We start from the raw sequence: 18,215 nt of genomic DNA on the forward strand, positions 1-18,215 counted from the left end.
GGTAATTAATTTCTTTCGACAAAATGATAAAGCCGACGATTGTTCAATCTGTGGGTGCAGTTCTTGAGAATCAACTCGACATTATTGTAAGTCACAAAAATGAGGCCTTGAAAACATTTGTCGAGACATCCGAGAAAGATCCACTTGATTCTGAAATAAGAGAGAGCTTTCACAAAGAACTCAAAGACATGCTTGACAACAAAATTGAAGTGTACAAGCTTCAAAACAATTTGAGGAAGGTAAATATTTTATTATTCTTACGTCTGCGTGAGATACATTTAGTTGACCAAACGGAACTACGTTTTAAAATTAGGTTTACATGTAAAATAAAATACTTAAATCACCAATTGGAACCGGCAATCTTTTTGTGTAAGCATTCAAAAGTCAATATAAAATAGATTCAGCTGCTAATTCCTAATACGACGCAGATAAAAAATGAAATTCTTGACCCAGTAAACGACAATGGAGCTTCTGGTCTTTTTCCTGCAGATGATTTGGAAAAGGTAAAAAAAAACTTATTGGCAAATTAGATTGTTATGTGTTTCTTACCGTTACTTCGCCACATTGACCGTTTTGAGTATTTGGCGAATAATTCATGATGAACACATGAGTTGTGAGTCAAACTGTTAGTCTAATTAAAGTGATTACAGATCAACTTGAAGTGTTTTTAATGCAGGAAACAGCAAAAAGTAACGAGAAGGAAGCACTCGTGAAGGTTATTGATGATGTTAGCAAAAAGAACAAGCACAAAGACCCCTTCCTGCATGAGGTGCATGTGCTTAAAAACCCTTTCAACTTGTTTAGTTTATCCAAACTGAGTGGTCAATGCTACCACTAAGTTTATGTCTGCATTTGGCAAACCCTTTAAATTACACGACAAGATATCTATTTCGACCTACCACAGCCTTTTTCAAAAAGTAAATACGCCAATATCGCAGATAAAGAAACAACGCTGAAGGCCAACAATTAAAGGCGCGCCTGTGCACCAAATGAACTTTCTTTGCGACATAAAAACCTTGGGCATTTCGTTAGGTTAATGTAAGCAAAAAAAGTCAACAAAACGAATACATATGGATGTCCTGCGTGGCGTCTGTTATTTTACAAATTACAGCACAATATAAATAACGCTTGTTGGGGCAGGTTCGAAAATAAATGCTGTAATAAATCGACAGGCTTACAATACACCACATCTTGTTTCACAAGACGAAAACATTCAACGTTTAAACGTCTGCATATCAGTGCTTAATAAATTGACCTTTACCAATGACGGGCACGTGCAACAGTCAAAGGATTTGGAAATGGAGTTAAAAAAAATTAAAGAAATTTCGGTGAAAAACATGCAAATTGTAAAGGCAAGTAAAAAAGAAATAAAACTGTTATGGGTTAGCAAGGCGCCTTGAAAGTAAATTTTAGACTATTTGTGCGCGGATACGAACCGTTATGAGACTGCAAAGGAAAACTATTTTTTGTCTTCACTAATTGAATTTCCGTAACTATTTAATACTACTGGAAATGGAAATGGGCTTGTTTGTTATAACGTCGGTATTAATGATTGCTGATGCAGAACAATGGCAAAAAGTGATGAAAATTCAAAGCTGTCTGTTATGGGAAGTTTGCAAAGAAATAAATCAAGTAGGTAGTTTGTTTTATTTGTTGCCAAAGTAACACACTTAGGTTTTCTTGTTGCGTTGTAGCTTTTACGTGCCAAACAGGCAAACAAACTACATTTTAACAAAATCAAAACCGAAGGAATGGATCAGTTTAAAAGGGAAATTGCAAACATTAAACTTCCTACCTGGACCGTGCAAGAAAAACTATCATCTTTTGAAAAGGCACTAAAAGATCAATTGCATGACTGGAAGAAGGTCAACGAATACCATATGGAGGTCTTTCCCAGAGAGGCAACAAATTGGGATGAGTTTTGTAGAAAATTTGTTAAAGCGATAAAATATCCCTTCACAACATGGTTGTCGCAAAGGAAAATTTCTCCTACACCTGACAGTTGGCGCAAATATGTGCCAAATCCTTGTAATTATAGTATACAGGCATTGTAAACAGAAGTTCTTTGTAAGGAAGTATAATGGTTTGGGACAATCCTAACTTTGCCTGGGGTATCAATTTGTCTGTAAAGCCTCTTGTTATAATATGACCATACTTGTCATTTACTTTAGCTTTTGTTATTACATGTAAATGTTAGATTAATCAGTATGCAACAATCGTTTCTTGTACAAATTTAAACAAATAAATTCATAAAAGAAGTTTAGAATGCCCTAAAATGCGAAGCAAAATCTCTAAAGAAATTTACAGATATCAAATACGTGCAATTTCCGCTTTTATCACAATTATTATAAAAAACATTTTTATTTATCTGTGTCCCTTTAAACTTTTACTAATACTTATTCATTCAGAAGCAAATCTCTCGATAATTGGTTCAACAAACATCATTTATTTGAGAACTTATAGACGAAAAAGATACTTGTAAAAACTGGTAGCCTATATTTTAGTTTCGCCGATAAAAAACGAAATGTAATAAAACTTTGGCTTCAAATCGTAACCAATATTAACAAAAATCTAAACTTATATTTTGGCGTCCCTACTTGGAAATCAACACGATGAACCCTAAATTGAGTTTTTAACAGTACACGGGCGCACATATCATATAATATTTTGCAGTGTAAATTAACAATTAAAAGGTCAAAGAACCGAATTTACGGGCACGTTTATCGTAAGAGAGTAATACCGCAGAGTTAAATATCATAAATATGGTCATGTGTTCCCTTCGGCTCACAACAAACATGTTGCAGATGTTAATAATTTTCTTTTGCAGGTAATGCTTATTGTGTAACACAGGCAGTTATTGTGGTTTTGCTGGTTTAACGGCTTGCTTTGCGAAATTGCTCGTTGTGCAGACTTGCAAAAGACGGATGCTATGTTCCCGACTGTCGAACTACGACTTTTCGCGAGAATAGGCTTTTTGCACACACTTGCCGTTACATGCTTTCAAAAAGCTATACTGCATGCAGCCTCCAGGCCTAAGATTAATGTCATACAACATTGGTTATTTTTTGATAAGAATGTGAAAATTTTAGGAATTAATCAATCAGTTGGACGTATTGTTTTCGCTTAATTGTTACCAGAAGATTGGGGATACGACAGACATGTCGCCCTTTGTTACAAATCGTGTGTCGACATTAGTATTTAATCGCACATGCGATAATAAGGACAAAAATTACAACCAAACAATGGCAAATTTATTGAAGATGGGCCAAATTACCAGGTGTTTCGTTTGGTCAAACACTTTAGTTCATATTGATGATTTTAAAGTCTACGTTTCTTAGCATATATCCTTATCACTAGGTAACGTAAAGAATTTTTGCAAGTAAACCTAATATCGTCTTTAGTGATTGGTAAAGAGACAACCATAAACAAGTTGTGCTTTGTTTTGGGTACCGCCCTGGCTCGGCACACCCTACAGCACAAACCATGCTGCAAACAACCACAAAACGCTTAAAATGGCTTGCTGTCTGACTTTTCGGCGTTACCCTACTATCAGGGCAACTTCGGACAACAAGAAATGTTTTGTTTAAGCATCCGCCCTTTTCGGCAAAAGATTGTCCTTTACAACAAACTAAAATTTATAGATATGCAACGCAGTTTCAAAAAAATAGGGGAATATTTTTAAAAAATATCTGAATTATCTGTCTCCTATATTTTATTTTTCACAGGAGCACCGCAGCCAGTGTCAAACCGATTTGAGTTTATTTTTTACTGTAGGCTAACTGTAAAGGCTACTTTGTTTCTCAACATAAAAAAGCGACGTGACATAAAGTTTATGTGGAATGGCTCAGCGAAGACCGGGTCTACGAGCGATCGGCGGTTGTTCGGCAAACGACCAATAAAGCTAATGGGGCAAACCAAACATTGCCCGGGACTAAGTGCATGCAAACAAAAAATCATGGCAAACCAGATTTTATTCTACCTTGTGTCGTTAACAACATACTAAAACTCTTTTATTGCTTGAAACGGTCTGGTACAAATTTGCACGGGAACTAGAAAAAGCTTACTCGTAATTGGCGTTAGAAAACATACCAATCTACAATGCTCCAACCCCAATAAGAAAAGAAGGCAATTATTTGAGTACAATCGTGACATTATCTCGCCTATGATGTAACAAGCTTTCCTTAAACTATCCTATATGAGGCAATCATTATTAATTAGGTGAAATTAGGTTATTAATTATTAATTAATTCCTGCATATTGTCCCAATTAAATTGAGTTTTGACTGTTTACTGAAACTTTCGTGTTGCTACCTAGGTGAATCTAAGCGCTTATCTCTACTCAAGACGCAACATTTACACAAAATAAAAATTTTATAAAGTAGGCAATTTTGAGCCAGAACTGCAGAAACGGGGCGATTTCACCAAAAATGTTAAAGATCCTTATTTAAAGATCCTTTAGACCAGGGGTCACCTAACTTTTTTCACTGCGGGCCGGATGAGTGATAACAATGATTCGCGCGGGCCGTATAGCTTATGCCCTACGCAACGAGGCAATTTTTATAGGGGCGCCAAGTTATGGTCTTTCTACAATCCTATTCAAAAACTGATCTTGCGACTGTTAAAATGTATTAGTAGTCTCATCTTACTAGCAATGCTTGTATATTACGCCACAAGTGACAAAAGAAGGCAATTGTTTGCGCACAATTAACACTTGTAGTCTTGTCTATGACGTAACAAACTGGCTTTGGGTCAACCCTGGGCGTTAAAATCCTATGAAACACGGTAATATTAATTTTGAATATCCCCACAGAAAAACTTTTGTAAGGAGTAGATTAACTTCCAATGTTACAAAGTTAATAATACAATTTGACAACCTAAAAAATGTGGTCGCGGGACGCATGAAATGAACTCGCGGGCCGGGTCCGGCCCGCGGGCCGTAGTTTGGTGACCCCTGCTTTAGACCAAACAACAGTTCGACCGAAATTTATAAACAAAATATTTCGAAAATTAAAAAGTGCAAAATTAAGCAACTGGCAAGTAAAAAGCAAATAAGTTTGAAGCAGATTATTTTTCACAATGTGTAACCACGTTTCGTTGCGGTGTTTTGAAGCCGATAACCAATGCCCTGGTTGCTAATTCGACGGTATTGAGGCATGAGATTATTCATAATCTGACAGTAGGCTAGCCATCAAGCGGCCAAAGTTAGACGAATCAAGTGCCTAAGTCCAGTACAACGTGTAAAGTAATAACCGTCCTACTCCGATCTGCCTTTATTTTAGCAGCTGGCTGCAAAATGACATATGTTAAAAAAAATTAGGTGTATTTTCACTTTATTTTACTTGTGCAGAGAGATTTGGATTATTCTTCAAAAAGTATACGGCTTTCAATTTGCAGATAACACGTAATGTCATAGACAATTTAAGTGAATTTTGGATATTTTGTGTTCGGGGCAAAAGTGTCAGCGATTAAATACATCATAAACGGGCAACAGAGTCCCCGATAAGGAAAGAATTCTTATATTTTTAAGGTCATTTAAAGAGGATGTGTTACAGTCGTCGAGTTTTGTGCAGTTTCAGTTTCAAAAACAATAATTGGTTAAAAAAATGGTGTCGGCCCAAAAATAGGATCCCGCTCACAACGGCAGTTCTAAAATATAATTGCCACTTTTGCTAAACGGTAAAAATTTTAGATATAAAGCTAACATCTGTGTAAATTGGAATAATCTAAAGCACTCTTTCTTGACCAAACGTGTAGCCTATAACAAACCAGCATTAGACAAAAACGAACATTGTGGGGTTTTAAGGGCTGAAAATGGGTGAAACCCAATATAAGTTACAAAATTTTTTAGAATACCATACATTCGACCAACCAACAAAGCATAAAACTACTATCTGATGTACTTTAGTCAGTACAGCCGTTTTAAAAAATACGTTTTAGAGGCCTGTGGGCAAGGATGGCAGGAAGGTACGGTACGCATGGAATTTCCCGTACCATGTACCTCGTTTCGTAGAGCGTACCGTACCAAATGTTAAAGATCAAAACGTACCGACCTACCGTACTGTACTTGAGGTACGGTACGCAAAATCGTACTGTACCTTCAAATAAACCAATCGGGATTAGGTGGGATACATTTTATGACATGCACTTAAAGAGAGGTGTCTAAACTTTAAAGAAGCTGCCCAACTACAACCAGCTTATTCGAAATAAAAGGTTAATGTGGTTTCTACGATGGGCTCGTGCAGCGACAGTGTGTAATTTTCAACAGCATGTTTCTTAAAATCATTGCTGCTAAAGAGACAACAACACTAGATATCTTTATTTACTAACTTGAGAATCAATTACAAATGCTGAGTTAATCTCTGTTCTTGTCATGTGCGCGTTTTAATAATGGGCCTGCAGTTCGTGTAACCTTCTTTTGCATAGCGGTCAGCCCGTAAGCACAAAATATTAGGCAGTGACGTCATACAATTGTTTGAGCACTATAAACAATATAAATTCAAGTTTTGGACAACTTTGATGTTATCTGCAAATGGTAACGATTCAAAAATGACCGTTTAATCAACATTTATTACGCGTACCAGTACGGTGGTACAGTAAGCTTTTGGCACGGTGGTACGCTCTAGTGAAGGACCGTACCACGTACCTCAGCTTTCTTTGCCTATCGTAGCTACGTACCACACTTTTTGATGAAATTTGCAGCGTACCGTACCGTACCACAGTACTGTACCGTACTGTCATCCTTGCCTGTGGGAAACCGCTCGGTCATTTGGGATCAAAGTTCAGGAGAATCAAATTCGGATTAAATCATTTTTGACCAAACAAGCGTTACAAGCCAGCGTTAGACAGAAAAATCAAAAACAATATGTGCCCCTTTCAGGGAAAGAGACCCATAACAACAGCTGTTCTATGTCGCCGCAAGCGGAAAAAATATATGTAATATTTAAATTAATGAAACTTAATTGCATGAATTTTTATAACCGGAGGGGCAAGAAGATCAAATTGCACCGCAAAATGAATATTTATTGCATATGTTGAATTTTGTGACACAGTTCAAGCAAAAGGTTAGCGTTTAAACTTAGGCCAGACCTGAACAAGGTGCATGCAATTAAAATCTCTGGGGCCACTGATAAGAAACATCTCCAATACACCTACACTAGAGTCGGTGGTGATTATTATTATGAATCCCCTTGAAGGGGACACGATTTTATTTTTGTTTGTTTTCTTTCCTGAACTTTTATCATTAAATGTATGTTTGTTAAATTTAGATAAAATTTACTCAGCTGGTGGATGTAGTCATTTAGACGTTTATTCGATAGCCCTAACAACAGCCAACCACTTTTCCCCACCAGTCACTGAAAATCGGTGATGTTTTAAACCAGGGGAACCTTAGTACTGCGGGCCGCATGAATTGCACAACATTTTCGGGCGGGCCACATATTTTTTTATTTTCAAATTCCGTGTAAAAATGCCCTAAGCACAAGTGTTTTATATTTCATCGCTCCGGATTTTTTATATTTCATCGCTCCAGATTTTTTTCTTTGCTGTTACTTATTTGCAACAAACATGGAATTCAGGTTTATCACTTAATTCGACTAACATTTTTCCATTCTTCTGGAATACCCTAGCTCCGTTATACCGAATACATTTTATAGCTTTAAAATCAATTTAAAACTAACACCACATGGCAAATACTGCAAGGAGAGGTCGAGTGACTGTTACGTCACAAATAGAATCGAGTGACTGTTACGTCACAAATAGAATCGAGTGACTGTTACGTCACAAATACAGCAAGTGGTTGAATGTGTGGCAATTTTTGTACGTTTGGCGTCAAACGTGGAAGTGTCGAAGTCATTTCAAGTAAATATTTGTACATAAACATTTTATTGTTTTTTTTTATGTTAAGTTTTATGCTGTACTTTAACAAAATGTTGACGCGGGCCACTTTAAAAAGGCAAGCGGGCCGCATGCGGCCCGCGGGCCGCAGGTTCCCCACCCCTGTTTTAAACAATGTCCGAATTTGAATGAAGTTTGTAGAATGTCTTACCAAGATAATGTTAATGCATTAACTTTGGTACACAAGACTTAGAGTGGTTTAACTTGATCATTGAAGTAACATAAACATTTAGTCATCCACATAGATCGACAACAAATGGTTATCAGCAGGAACATATGGCACATGCAAAACCAGAACACATTTTCATTTAAGAAATTTTACTATGGTGCAATTTGTTAAAATGTCACTCACTTACGTGCAAGATATTATCCCATACATTATCATATCGGATGGTATTTTCCGGTGGTACGGTACACAACTAGAAGGATGGCTTAGCACACATTGCCATTGAACATACACTATGGTCTATTTCAAAGCATATGCAATTTTTGTATAGTTATTTTGTTATGGGTCCCATAACAGCTAACATATGCATCACTTTTGTTTGTTTCTGCAAACCGAAACTCGATGGGTCCTCCACACTTGCAAAGTTGAAAAAAATGCATTTTATGAGATAACTGTAACAAGTTTTGGTCGTATGAGTTTAAACACGCCAATGAAAAATTCTGCATAACTTGTCATGTTAAGCTGTCCGAATCACTTTCAATTTGGCAATTGTTGGTAAAAATTTACCCATTTAAGGGGTTAGTGGGGTAAACGGTAGGGCTAAATGGTAAAACGTCAACAACAATCAACAACTCAGAGTGACAAATGCTACAAACTGTTCAAATTTTATTCAATTCGGACATTGTCTAAAAATTCACCCATTTTAGGGGGATAACCAATCTGGCTGAACTGAAGGGCAAATCTTACAAGCGACACCTAAAAATGACATACTACTTTAACTGTCAAATTTTATCCAATTTGGTCAATGTTTACAAGTTACATACATTTTTGGGAGGTTAATGGGGGGTAAAAACAGGGCTTACAGGGTAAAACAAAACAATGGACACTAATGAGGGTCCACAAGCGAACTGATCAAATCCCATAACACAATGACCCAAAGTCTTGTAAAATTTTAGCCCAATTAGACAATGTTTAAAATTTTAACCACTTGAGATGCTTAATTAAATAGCACCTGCTAATTCTTCTGATGCCACAAGGCTTTTAAAACCCCATGTACATCACCAAGCAATCCCAGTTGATGACAAACAGTAACATATGTTCTGTGGTCTTTATTACACCGTTCTGCAACAGAAACCTTTTGTTTGTGGCGTGCAGCAACATATAAAAATGTTTTACACTTTGGGGGCTGGTAGGGTAAATACTGGGGTAATCAAGACAAAGGAAGTAGATGGCACATTTACATAACTATATCTACCATCTGTGAAAGTCCAAATCCCTCAAATACGAAAGTCATTCATTTAATCCGTTTTGTCAATTTGAGATTTTTCATTAGACCCTGAAGCGTTAATGCGGACTATCCATATTCAATGTATTGAGGCCGATGCCCAAGCGTTCCACTGATTGTTGGCATTACCCACGCTGGAGTTCCGCAAAAAAATAAACATGAACATTATATTGAAAAACAACTGCATGGTGTGCTTATAAGTTAACTTCAAGTTAAGAGAATGTTAGTATGGCTGGATTTAGTTGAGATAAAAGTGTAATGACAATGCAATATAAGCGTGAAATGTTACATAGCCAAGCTCGTACCTGAGCATAACAAAGCCGAATCAGGTCGGTCTTTCAAAAATCAATTCATATGGGAAGGCACAGTCTAGTCTGCATTGGGATTTGTACACACGACCGCACTCTAGTCTATACCAAATGAGCTTTATAGGCCCGGTGGTAAGCCTGTCGAAAGTCGAATCAGAGGCAACGTTGCCTGCCTTGTATGCTGTCAACTTTGTAGTAGGCGATCGCCAGTTCGACCTGCACTTAGCTCCGATGAACAGATACTTTTGATTGTATGGATCAGTCATAATGCTGGATGTTTTAGTCTACGCCTTGCCATGTGCTAAAATGCTTGGAAGGCCCTATACGTTAGAACAACTTGAATAGGCCTGGCTTACAATAATACACGATTTTACGGATATTTTTGTTCTTTAGCCACTCAATATCTTTTTAACCATACTCAAAATGTTAATAGAAAATTGTTCTCACAACTCAATCTTGCACGGTGTAGCAAGCTATGATGTTTTTTGTAGTAGAAATAGGTAGAAATAGTCAACATTTTTTTGTAGTAGAAATAGTCAAAGCCAAATAATATGGTAAACAAAAACTGAAACAACTACTGAACGTAGTTACAACTGGGGACAAAACAAAGAAGCAAGTACAAAAATGCGAGCTGTGTTTAGAAGTTTTAAAATGTTCCCATGTGGCAACCAGATAAACCATACTTTTTAAGTTTGCAGAAACTAGATTGTGTAAAAAATATTGACAGAACAATGTTTAATAACAACGGTAAATATAGCCAACGAATTTCCTCAGCTCAATCCAGTCTACATTTTACGAAGAAAATGGTTTTTACCAAAGCGAGTAGCAAGAAACTTTGCAACCAGTTTTCAAATGCCTTTGCACGCATTAATGCCTTGTCTGTGTATTACACCGCAGTCGGTATGCTGAAACTGATATTCAGCGTTTTAATAGGCAGCCTTTTGAGTCAATAAAGTGGTTTGCTGAGACATTAAACTCAAATGGTACCGTGTAATTTAACTCAAGTGATCCCGGTTGCTAGTTAGAATCTTGGCCAAACAAATATGTGCAAAGATAGGATAGATTGTTCAAGACCTTGCATGGAATCTAGGTCGTTTATAGATGTTTAGGTAAAGTAACAGTTAAGCTTTGATCTTAAATCAATTTGATGCAATAAAAAAAATAGCTTTTTATGATCTAACGTGTAGTTGACAAGTTGTGGTTTATGTGGTAGTCTAATTTCGGTAATAGGTCTCTTTTTTTTAAACTTCAATAGAATGATAAATTTGAGCTAGGTTAAAAAATAGGTTTAAAATGTTTATACATTAGTTTATTGCATGTACATATCGTGATTATTTTATCAGGGTTTGTAATTATCGAACTGCAAACCTCAAAATAACAATGTCAGATTGTCCGATTGTGTCGACATCACTTGGAAAAGTTAGTGGATTTGCATTGGCCAAAGCGAAATGTCCAGAAGCTCAACAAGTTTATGGATACTTGGGAATCCCGTTTGCTAAACCACCAGTTGGCGATCTCAGGTTTAAACCACCGCAAAGGTATTTTTTGCGTTGTTTTTGATTCTGCACTTGAATTGTTATGTAAGAGGAACGCGCAAAGGTCGTTATATGGCAAGTGCAAGGGCTGCTAACCAAACTTGCAACAAAATTAGTGAAAATGTTACAGTTAATAAGGTATTTTAACTTCCATTTGTTTTGAAATCAGCATGTATGACCCTCAAGAACAAACGAAAGTGTCTGTCGCCAAACGCTTTAATTCTGTGAATTTATGCATGCCTGCCAATAGGCAATCGGAGATCTCCAATACCATTTGTCTTTTTCGAACGCTAAACCGCCCCGTCTAAATCAAGTTATTGTTCTTTTAACATCGTTGCTTTGCACATGAAATTTCTTCGGATTGGTGTAATGAAACAGTCTACATATCAAATATACTTAGCATTGCAGCGACCTAATTATGTAACCTTATGCAATAAATCGCAAGTGCACGCTTGCATTCAGAAACAATGAGCTTTATGTATTTGAGCACCTCGGGCGTTTCAAAGGATTACTAAAGTTTGTTGATCAAAAATATTTCGGGATAAATTTAGCATTGCGTATCGCGTTTATTACTGCAACAAGACAAACGACTAATTTATAACGTGTAATCTCTCTTGCCCTGTGGGTTTGTACTTTTATTTCCTTATACCACGAAACGCCTTTACATAACCTAGGTTGACTTTTTCGTTGCATATAAACATACGTTTTGTGATTATTACAGTCTGTATTAAACATATGCTTTGCAGTGCTGAAGCTTGGGAAGGAACAAGAGACGGAACAATATATCCTCCGGGGCCGATGCAAAGTCCTAACTTTGTGGAAATGTTTGAGAAATACGTCGCCAATTATCGACTAGCAGATGAAAATCCGCGATTTTTTGACGAAGATTGCCTTTATCTGAACGTTTTTACTCCAAACCCGAACAAAGATGCAAAACTACCAGTAAGAACAACAACAATTCCCCTTGGTTACCTTACAGTTACTTTAACACACTAATCCGCACGCACAAATTAATCTTTTATCACTAAAATGTTTCTAACCATGTCGAATTACACCCCGGGGGTATAGTACTTCAGGCATAAGATTGAAACCACAACATTACGACTAAAACCACAACACTACGTTTGACTTCATACCAAACCAAAATAAGGTCTTTGTGCCTAAGATTCTAGACCTCGATATGCTCAGTGTGGTTTGAGAAATACGCAGATACGCTTATGGGATATTTGGCAAACAAAAACAACCAAGAAAATGTGAATACCCACAGACGATTCTTAAAAAAAGTATGTAAAGGATTATGTAAAGGATTTGCCTCAGAAAATTTCATTTTATTCACATGATTTCCCTTTTTTCCATTGCGCCCTGGTTTTTAGGTTCTGTTCTGGATCTACGGTGGAGGATTTTCTGTGGGTAGCAGTGTCGGATATCATGGCCAGACCCTTTGTGGTTTGCAAGACGTTGTTCTAGTGGTCTCTCAACACAGACTTAATGCTTTTGGATTCATAAGTTTTGGAAAGGAGAGTTCATGCCCAGGGAATATGGGTTTGCTTGATCAAAAAATGGCAATGGAGTGAGTAGAGTTAATCAGCTGATGCTCCCAGGCAGTTTTTTTTAACAAGCCCGACCTTTCGACGTCCCATAGGAGTGAGCATAGTGTAACAATAAAAACCTATTTTGTTGGAAAACGTTAATATATACACGCTTAATAAGAAAAAAGTATGAAGCAAGGGTTTGGACACATACAAAACTCGGCACTACGTTGAAACAGGAAAACTTACATATACCACAGAAACCACATGTATGTGACACAACAGAAACAAATCTGTACCTAAACTTCCAATCGTTTCTACTCAGTACTCACATTGCGCCAAACTCTCTTTCTTGTGAGCCCCAGTCACTTAACGCCTTGTAATGACGGTGTAGCTGCAGCGCATTTTGCTCTCTTCCACCAATTGTGCCCCTCCCCCCTCTTTTATGCGCCCCATAACGTTTCAACGTTGCCCAGCTATTTCCGGCTTGGTGATGGTTTTAGTAAAATTGTGTCGCTTTGTTGTCTTTTACCAAGCGAGATAAACTCAACTACACTCAATGACATTTTCCAGGTGGACAAGAGACAACATTCTTGCATTCGGGGGCGACCCAAATAACATCACCATATTTGGTGAAAGTGCTGGAGCAATGTCAGTCAGCAGTCACGTGTTATCTCCGTTGTCACGTGGTTTGTTTCATCGCGCTATTAGTCATAGCGGAGCTGCCAACTGGAATTGTAAGTTGTGAGAATGTGTAAGTTGTGTAAACGCTTTTTTCGGTTGGGTTTTGTTCGACAACAATCTGTTTAGCACTGTTTTCACATTCTCGGCGAAATCTATTCTAGGCAAAAACTTTTGTAACTATAACTACAGTTTACGTGTTAGTGTGCCAAGGGAGTTTGTAATTGGGCATATGAAAACCTATGCGGTGTAAATTGGCACTGTTTGCACATATCACATTCCTCGCATTGGTCCCAAGTGTACAAGAGCTTGTGTGTATGTTCATACACATGAAAGTAGACTAGTGTATGGCCAAAGCGTGCACATTTAATCTTGCCCACAGAGCTTGTTTGTATGGCCAACCACAGGAAAGCTTCGCATCAACTGTACGTTGTAGCTTCGCATCAACTGTACGTCTACAGTTGGTACGTCTAAAGCTTATATGTACACCCAGACATAAAATAATTGCGACACGCTAAACGCACAAACACGATTTAAGCAACATTGCAAGCTTTTGTGCAAATCACGCACGATATAAGTATTTTTACTCGTTTTTTACTCGATGGTAAAAAAGGCTAAATTTATAATAAGATTGCTTTAAAGTTTATGATAAAACATTACGTTTCAAAATGTTGTTTTTTATCTTTGCACATGTTTTTTTACATTCTTTCCAAGTGGCAACCAAGGAGAATACCGAAATCAGCAATTGTTACTTATTTGATGAACTTGGAATCAAAGATAAAGACCCGGAAATCATCCTTGCCAAGTTAAGGTCACTTTCAGCCAAAAAGCTCATCGAAGCTCAAGAACAATCGGTGAAACATTACGAAACTGAGGTAAAATTTAATTTTTTATGATAACAACGTACACTAGAAGAACAACACACGACACATTAAGCCGTGTACGACTGCAGTTTAACGACACATCTCGTATGTTGTTTAAACACACTACCCCACAGAACACGCATGTTAAGTGTTGTAAAGAGCTACAAAGCACAATACGCCAAATATCATGTTGTTTGTGTTGCATAGTGCAGAACGGAACAGTGCATAATACCTAGAAAAGAAGCACATTGTCAAAGAAACACCTATACCGTCAACCAATTGGCCACATAAGTCTTTCAGTTAGTTTGTCATACGGAACAGTCACACGTACATCTGCTTCACCTTAATATTTTGTTTTCAGATAGAGAAACTGGTTGACTTCACACCAGTCGTTGATGGGAAATTCTTTCCCAAGCATCCAAGAGATTTAATAGCCGACGGAGACTTTGCACCAATTCCTTACATTATCGGGTGCAACAATTCCGAGGGAAGTGGTTGTCTGGCCGCTAGGAATCCTCCAGATTATACTCATGGCTTGGACGAGAAAACGGGATTACAAATTACCAAAGCAAGCCTAAGAGTAGCAGACATTATCCCGGTGAGTTGGATAATGTTTACATTCTGTTAAGTTGTCGATTTTATTTTACAAATTTCACAACCGACTAAACACATGCTTGGAGTGGCACAAAGCTGCAATGTCTTTAAAATCTTTCTCAAAAACATAAGCTTGAGATACACTTTTGGCTGTTTTTAAAGGCATAACTGCTAAATGAAAATTTATATTAAAAATTTGCCACTTTTTATCAGAGGGCAACTTGTTTTTTGTTAAAAAAGGACTTGTCCTCCAAAAGTAGAACATTGTAGGCAAATGTCCATCATGAAAACACACCTAGTCATAAACCACCCAGTCTTTAAACAACACGTCATAACATCATGTAACTGTTTATGTTTCTATAGCCCAATAAACTGGATGAGGGGGTCGCATTGATTAAAGATGAATTTATGAAATTATTTTCTGCTGACGACAAATACAAGTGGAGCAAACTTCCTTCAGATGTTAGTGCAGATCTCACATTCCTTGTACCAAGTGTGGAACAAGCCTTGGCCCATTCAGGTTGCGTTAACTTTTAAGCTGTGCAAATTTTACACAATATTTATCATTGTGGTCCAAACCATAGCCGGTTAAATTACTACGTTAATAAATTTGACTTATATTTATCGTTGCCCCGCCATTTTTTAATTGTTTTAAACAAAGCATCTATGAACGGTTTACGGTCATCCTATATATACTACACCAACTTACATGGCGAAAAATTGTACACAGACGCTGGTCACCCCACCTACATGTATTACATGACTCAGCAACTACGAATGCACCATAATGAAGCATTCAGCAGGGATATGACGAAGAAGCCTGAATTTTGTGAAGCTGATCATATTGATGACGAAGTATTTACTTTTGGTGTTCCGTTTGGCAACGGACCGGTGGCAAAAGAGATGAAGTTCACTGAAGACGAGAAAAACCTCTCCAAGCAGTGGATGTCGTTTATTTGCAACTTTGCAAAAACAGGGTATGTTTTTCTATACAGGGCTTGTAATGTGCGATAAGTTTCAGGGGAAAAAGTTTTACTTTACTAAGTTTTACTTTACTTCGAAATCTCTTTGATTGCACGATTTATAAAGAAGATCTTTTATAAATTCTGTTATGGTGCTCCATAACAAATGAATCACATTAACAATCTATGAGGAAAAATGTCGTGTTTTGTTAAATAACAGAGCACAAAGTAAAATTAAAACAATCTTTAAAAAGGCATTTAGCTAGCGTTTAAAAACGTCAGTTTATTGCAATATAATGGTACATTTTTACTGCACATTTTTTGTTTTGAATGTTGCGTTTGACAGGGGTCCTTCGGTCACGAAAAAACTTTGCTTTAGTTCAACAGTCGTAACTAGGGGCAATAATATATTTCTGCCACACGTAAATTTTGCAGGCAAAACTTTAAAAAAAAATAATTACCCAAAATTGTGAAATAGTTGCCAAACACAAACATTGTAAAACTTTTGGGATCTTTTGGTGGACATGCGCAATGCAAGTTTATATTTGTCAATCAATCACACTTCGTCAATTGCAGAAACCCAAATGGAACCAGAACAGATGCAGAATGGCCAAAATACAACAGCGACGACAAGCGACATCTAGTGTTTAAAATGCCGTTCGAGGAGGACAACAATTTAATCGGAGATAGATACAAGTTCTGGAAAAAACTTGTCACAAAACTAAACACCGAACAGCGTTAATAGCCCGTTCCGAAGCGTCAAACGCCTCCTAATTACAGACATGTGCTTGTGCTGTTGTGATGCACCAACAACCCAATAAAATTACCCAATAGTATATGAGTGACCATCTGCCATGCTTCCAGAAGCGTTGTTTTCAGAAAGCTTTCGACGGGTTTAATTTTTTACTTGCCTCATGTTTTTAAGCGCCACCGGCCAAATAAAGAAACAAAGAGTTGAAACATAGACTTATACAACTTGTCCTAAAAGTTACCATCCCACAAAAACGGAGCACAAAATCAGTTCATCAAATAGTTATTCATGCAATGACAGAACATATGCAAAAATATGACAGTGAAAACGTATGTTTCAAGTTACACTTAAACAAGGATGAATTCAGTCTTGTGCTTAAGACTCTTTGCGTGCTGATTCCAGTTTGAATGAAAGGTCAACTATTTTAGCAAAGCAATATCTCCAAATACAAACCATTTACACACCACCATCTGCGCTACCATACAACACACATGGCAATAATCCGATTACATACATGGTTATACAACATTTCTAATATTACCAGTACACCATTATACAAACACATGACTTCAACATAAGACTTAGCAAACCGCTAGTCTAGGTTTCAGTCTCAATACAACCAACCCCAAAATATTGTTCTGCACCTGAGCAAACTTTAGTTCTTGACAATAGCATTAAAAAGAAAGTAGATCTCGCTCAACTAGTTCACTTGGTGCCTGGACAAGAAATAATTTGGTTAGAGTTGAACTTACGACATCTCACTAAACCAATGTTGGCCGAAATTCGTAAACGGACAAGTCTTGACCATATTGAGGCACATCCTGCCGATGCTGCTTCGTGAGGTGTTTCCGAGCGCAAGCTTATCCGCTCCCCATGGCTGACTGGTCCAAAGTTTCTTTGGCAGACAGAAGATCGATGGCCCACCCAGCCGGAGATGAAGACTCAGCTTCCTCCAGAGTTCCAGGCAGCTGGGAGGAATAAGGATTGTCGTGAACGTTTCTGCACAGTCAGGGCCAACTGATCGTTTGCTGAATCGATATTCATCTCTTCATAACCCAATCAAAAATTATCCCCGTTTATATAAAAGTCTTGTATAACTTACGTGCGGCATATCTACGATATGGCCTTTCTGACATTGCCATGGATATGCCATATTTGTTTTGTCTGGTAAAAGTCTGGTGAAGGGAATATAATCCTGAGGTAGATATACCACGTCTAATACATAGGTAATCATGTTTGACTTATAATTTATTCTTATAACGGCAAGGAGCATTTTGAATGGACTTTGCACATTCTTTATTTTAATTTAACAGGATTAAAACAATTTTGCAGTGTTTAACGATAAAATAGTCCAATCGGAAATTTGGATTTAACAAAATTTGATGAAAATTATAATTTTGTTTGAATTGTTCCGAGGTTTGATATAAATTATTGCAGGATAAATTCGTTGTATTTTGTTTTGCATTTTTTGTGATGTTGTGAGCATTGTGTGATTTTCGCATAGCTGTGGATTTGAATTCCAATGTACCGGATTTAGCATATTGCGCAATTGTTTGTCGTCGCACCTCGCACGTTGCGCTCACGTGACTCTGTGACTGCTGTTCTTTGTATCTGAAGTAATCGCTTTCAGGCTCAATATTTTGTTTCAA

General features: G+C 37.3%; 1 protein-coding gene across 1 annotated transcript; it reads left to right on the forward strand.

Moving 5' to 3' along the window:
• Positions 1 to 11,031: 11,031 nt before the first annotated feature.
• Positions 11,032 to 16,557, forward strand: LOC145234482 (fatty acyl-CoA hydrolase precursor, medium chain-like). Its single transcript, XM_080099208.1, has 9 exons — positions 11,032 to 11,189; positions 11,933 to 12,128; positions 12,560 to 12,756; positions 13,289 to 13,452; positions 14,111 to 14,271; positions 14,621 to 14,857; positions 15,217 to 15,373; positions 15,584 to 15,830; positions 16,392 to 16,557. Exons 1-9 carry the CDS (start codon positions 11,032 to 11,034, stop codon positions 16,555 to 16,557), a joined length of 1,683 nt encoding a protein of 560 aa, XP_079955334.1.
• Positions 16,558 to 18,215: the final 1,658 nt, after the last annotated feature.

Source organism: Phallusia mammillata, chromosome 6, assembly GCF_965637545.1.
Source record: "Phallusia mammillata chromosome 6, kaPhaMamm4.hap1.1, whole genome shotgun sequence".
In the NCBI taxonomy this organism is placed as follows: domain Eukaryota; kingdom Metazoa; phylum Chordata; class Ascidiacea; order Phlebobranchia; family Ascidiidae; genus Phallusia; species Phallusia mammillata.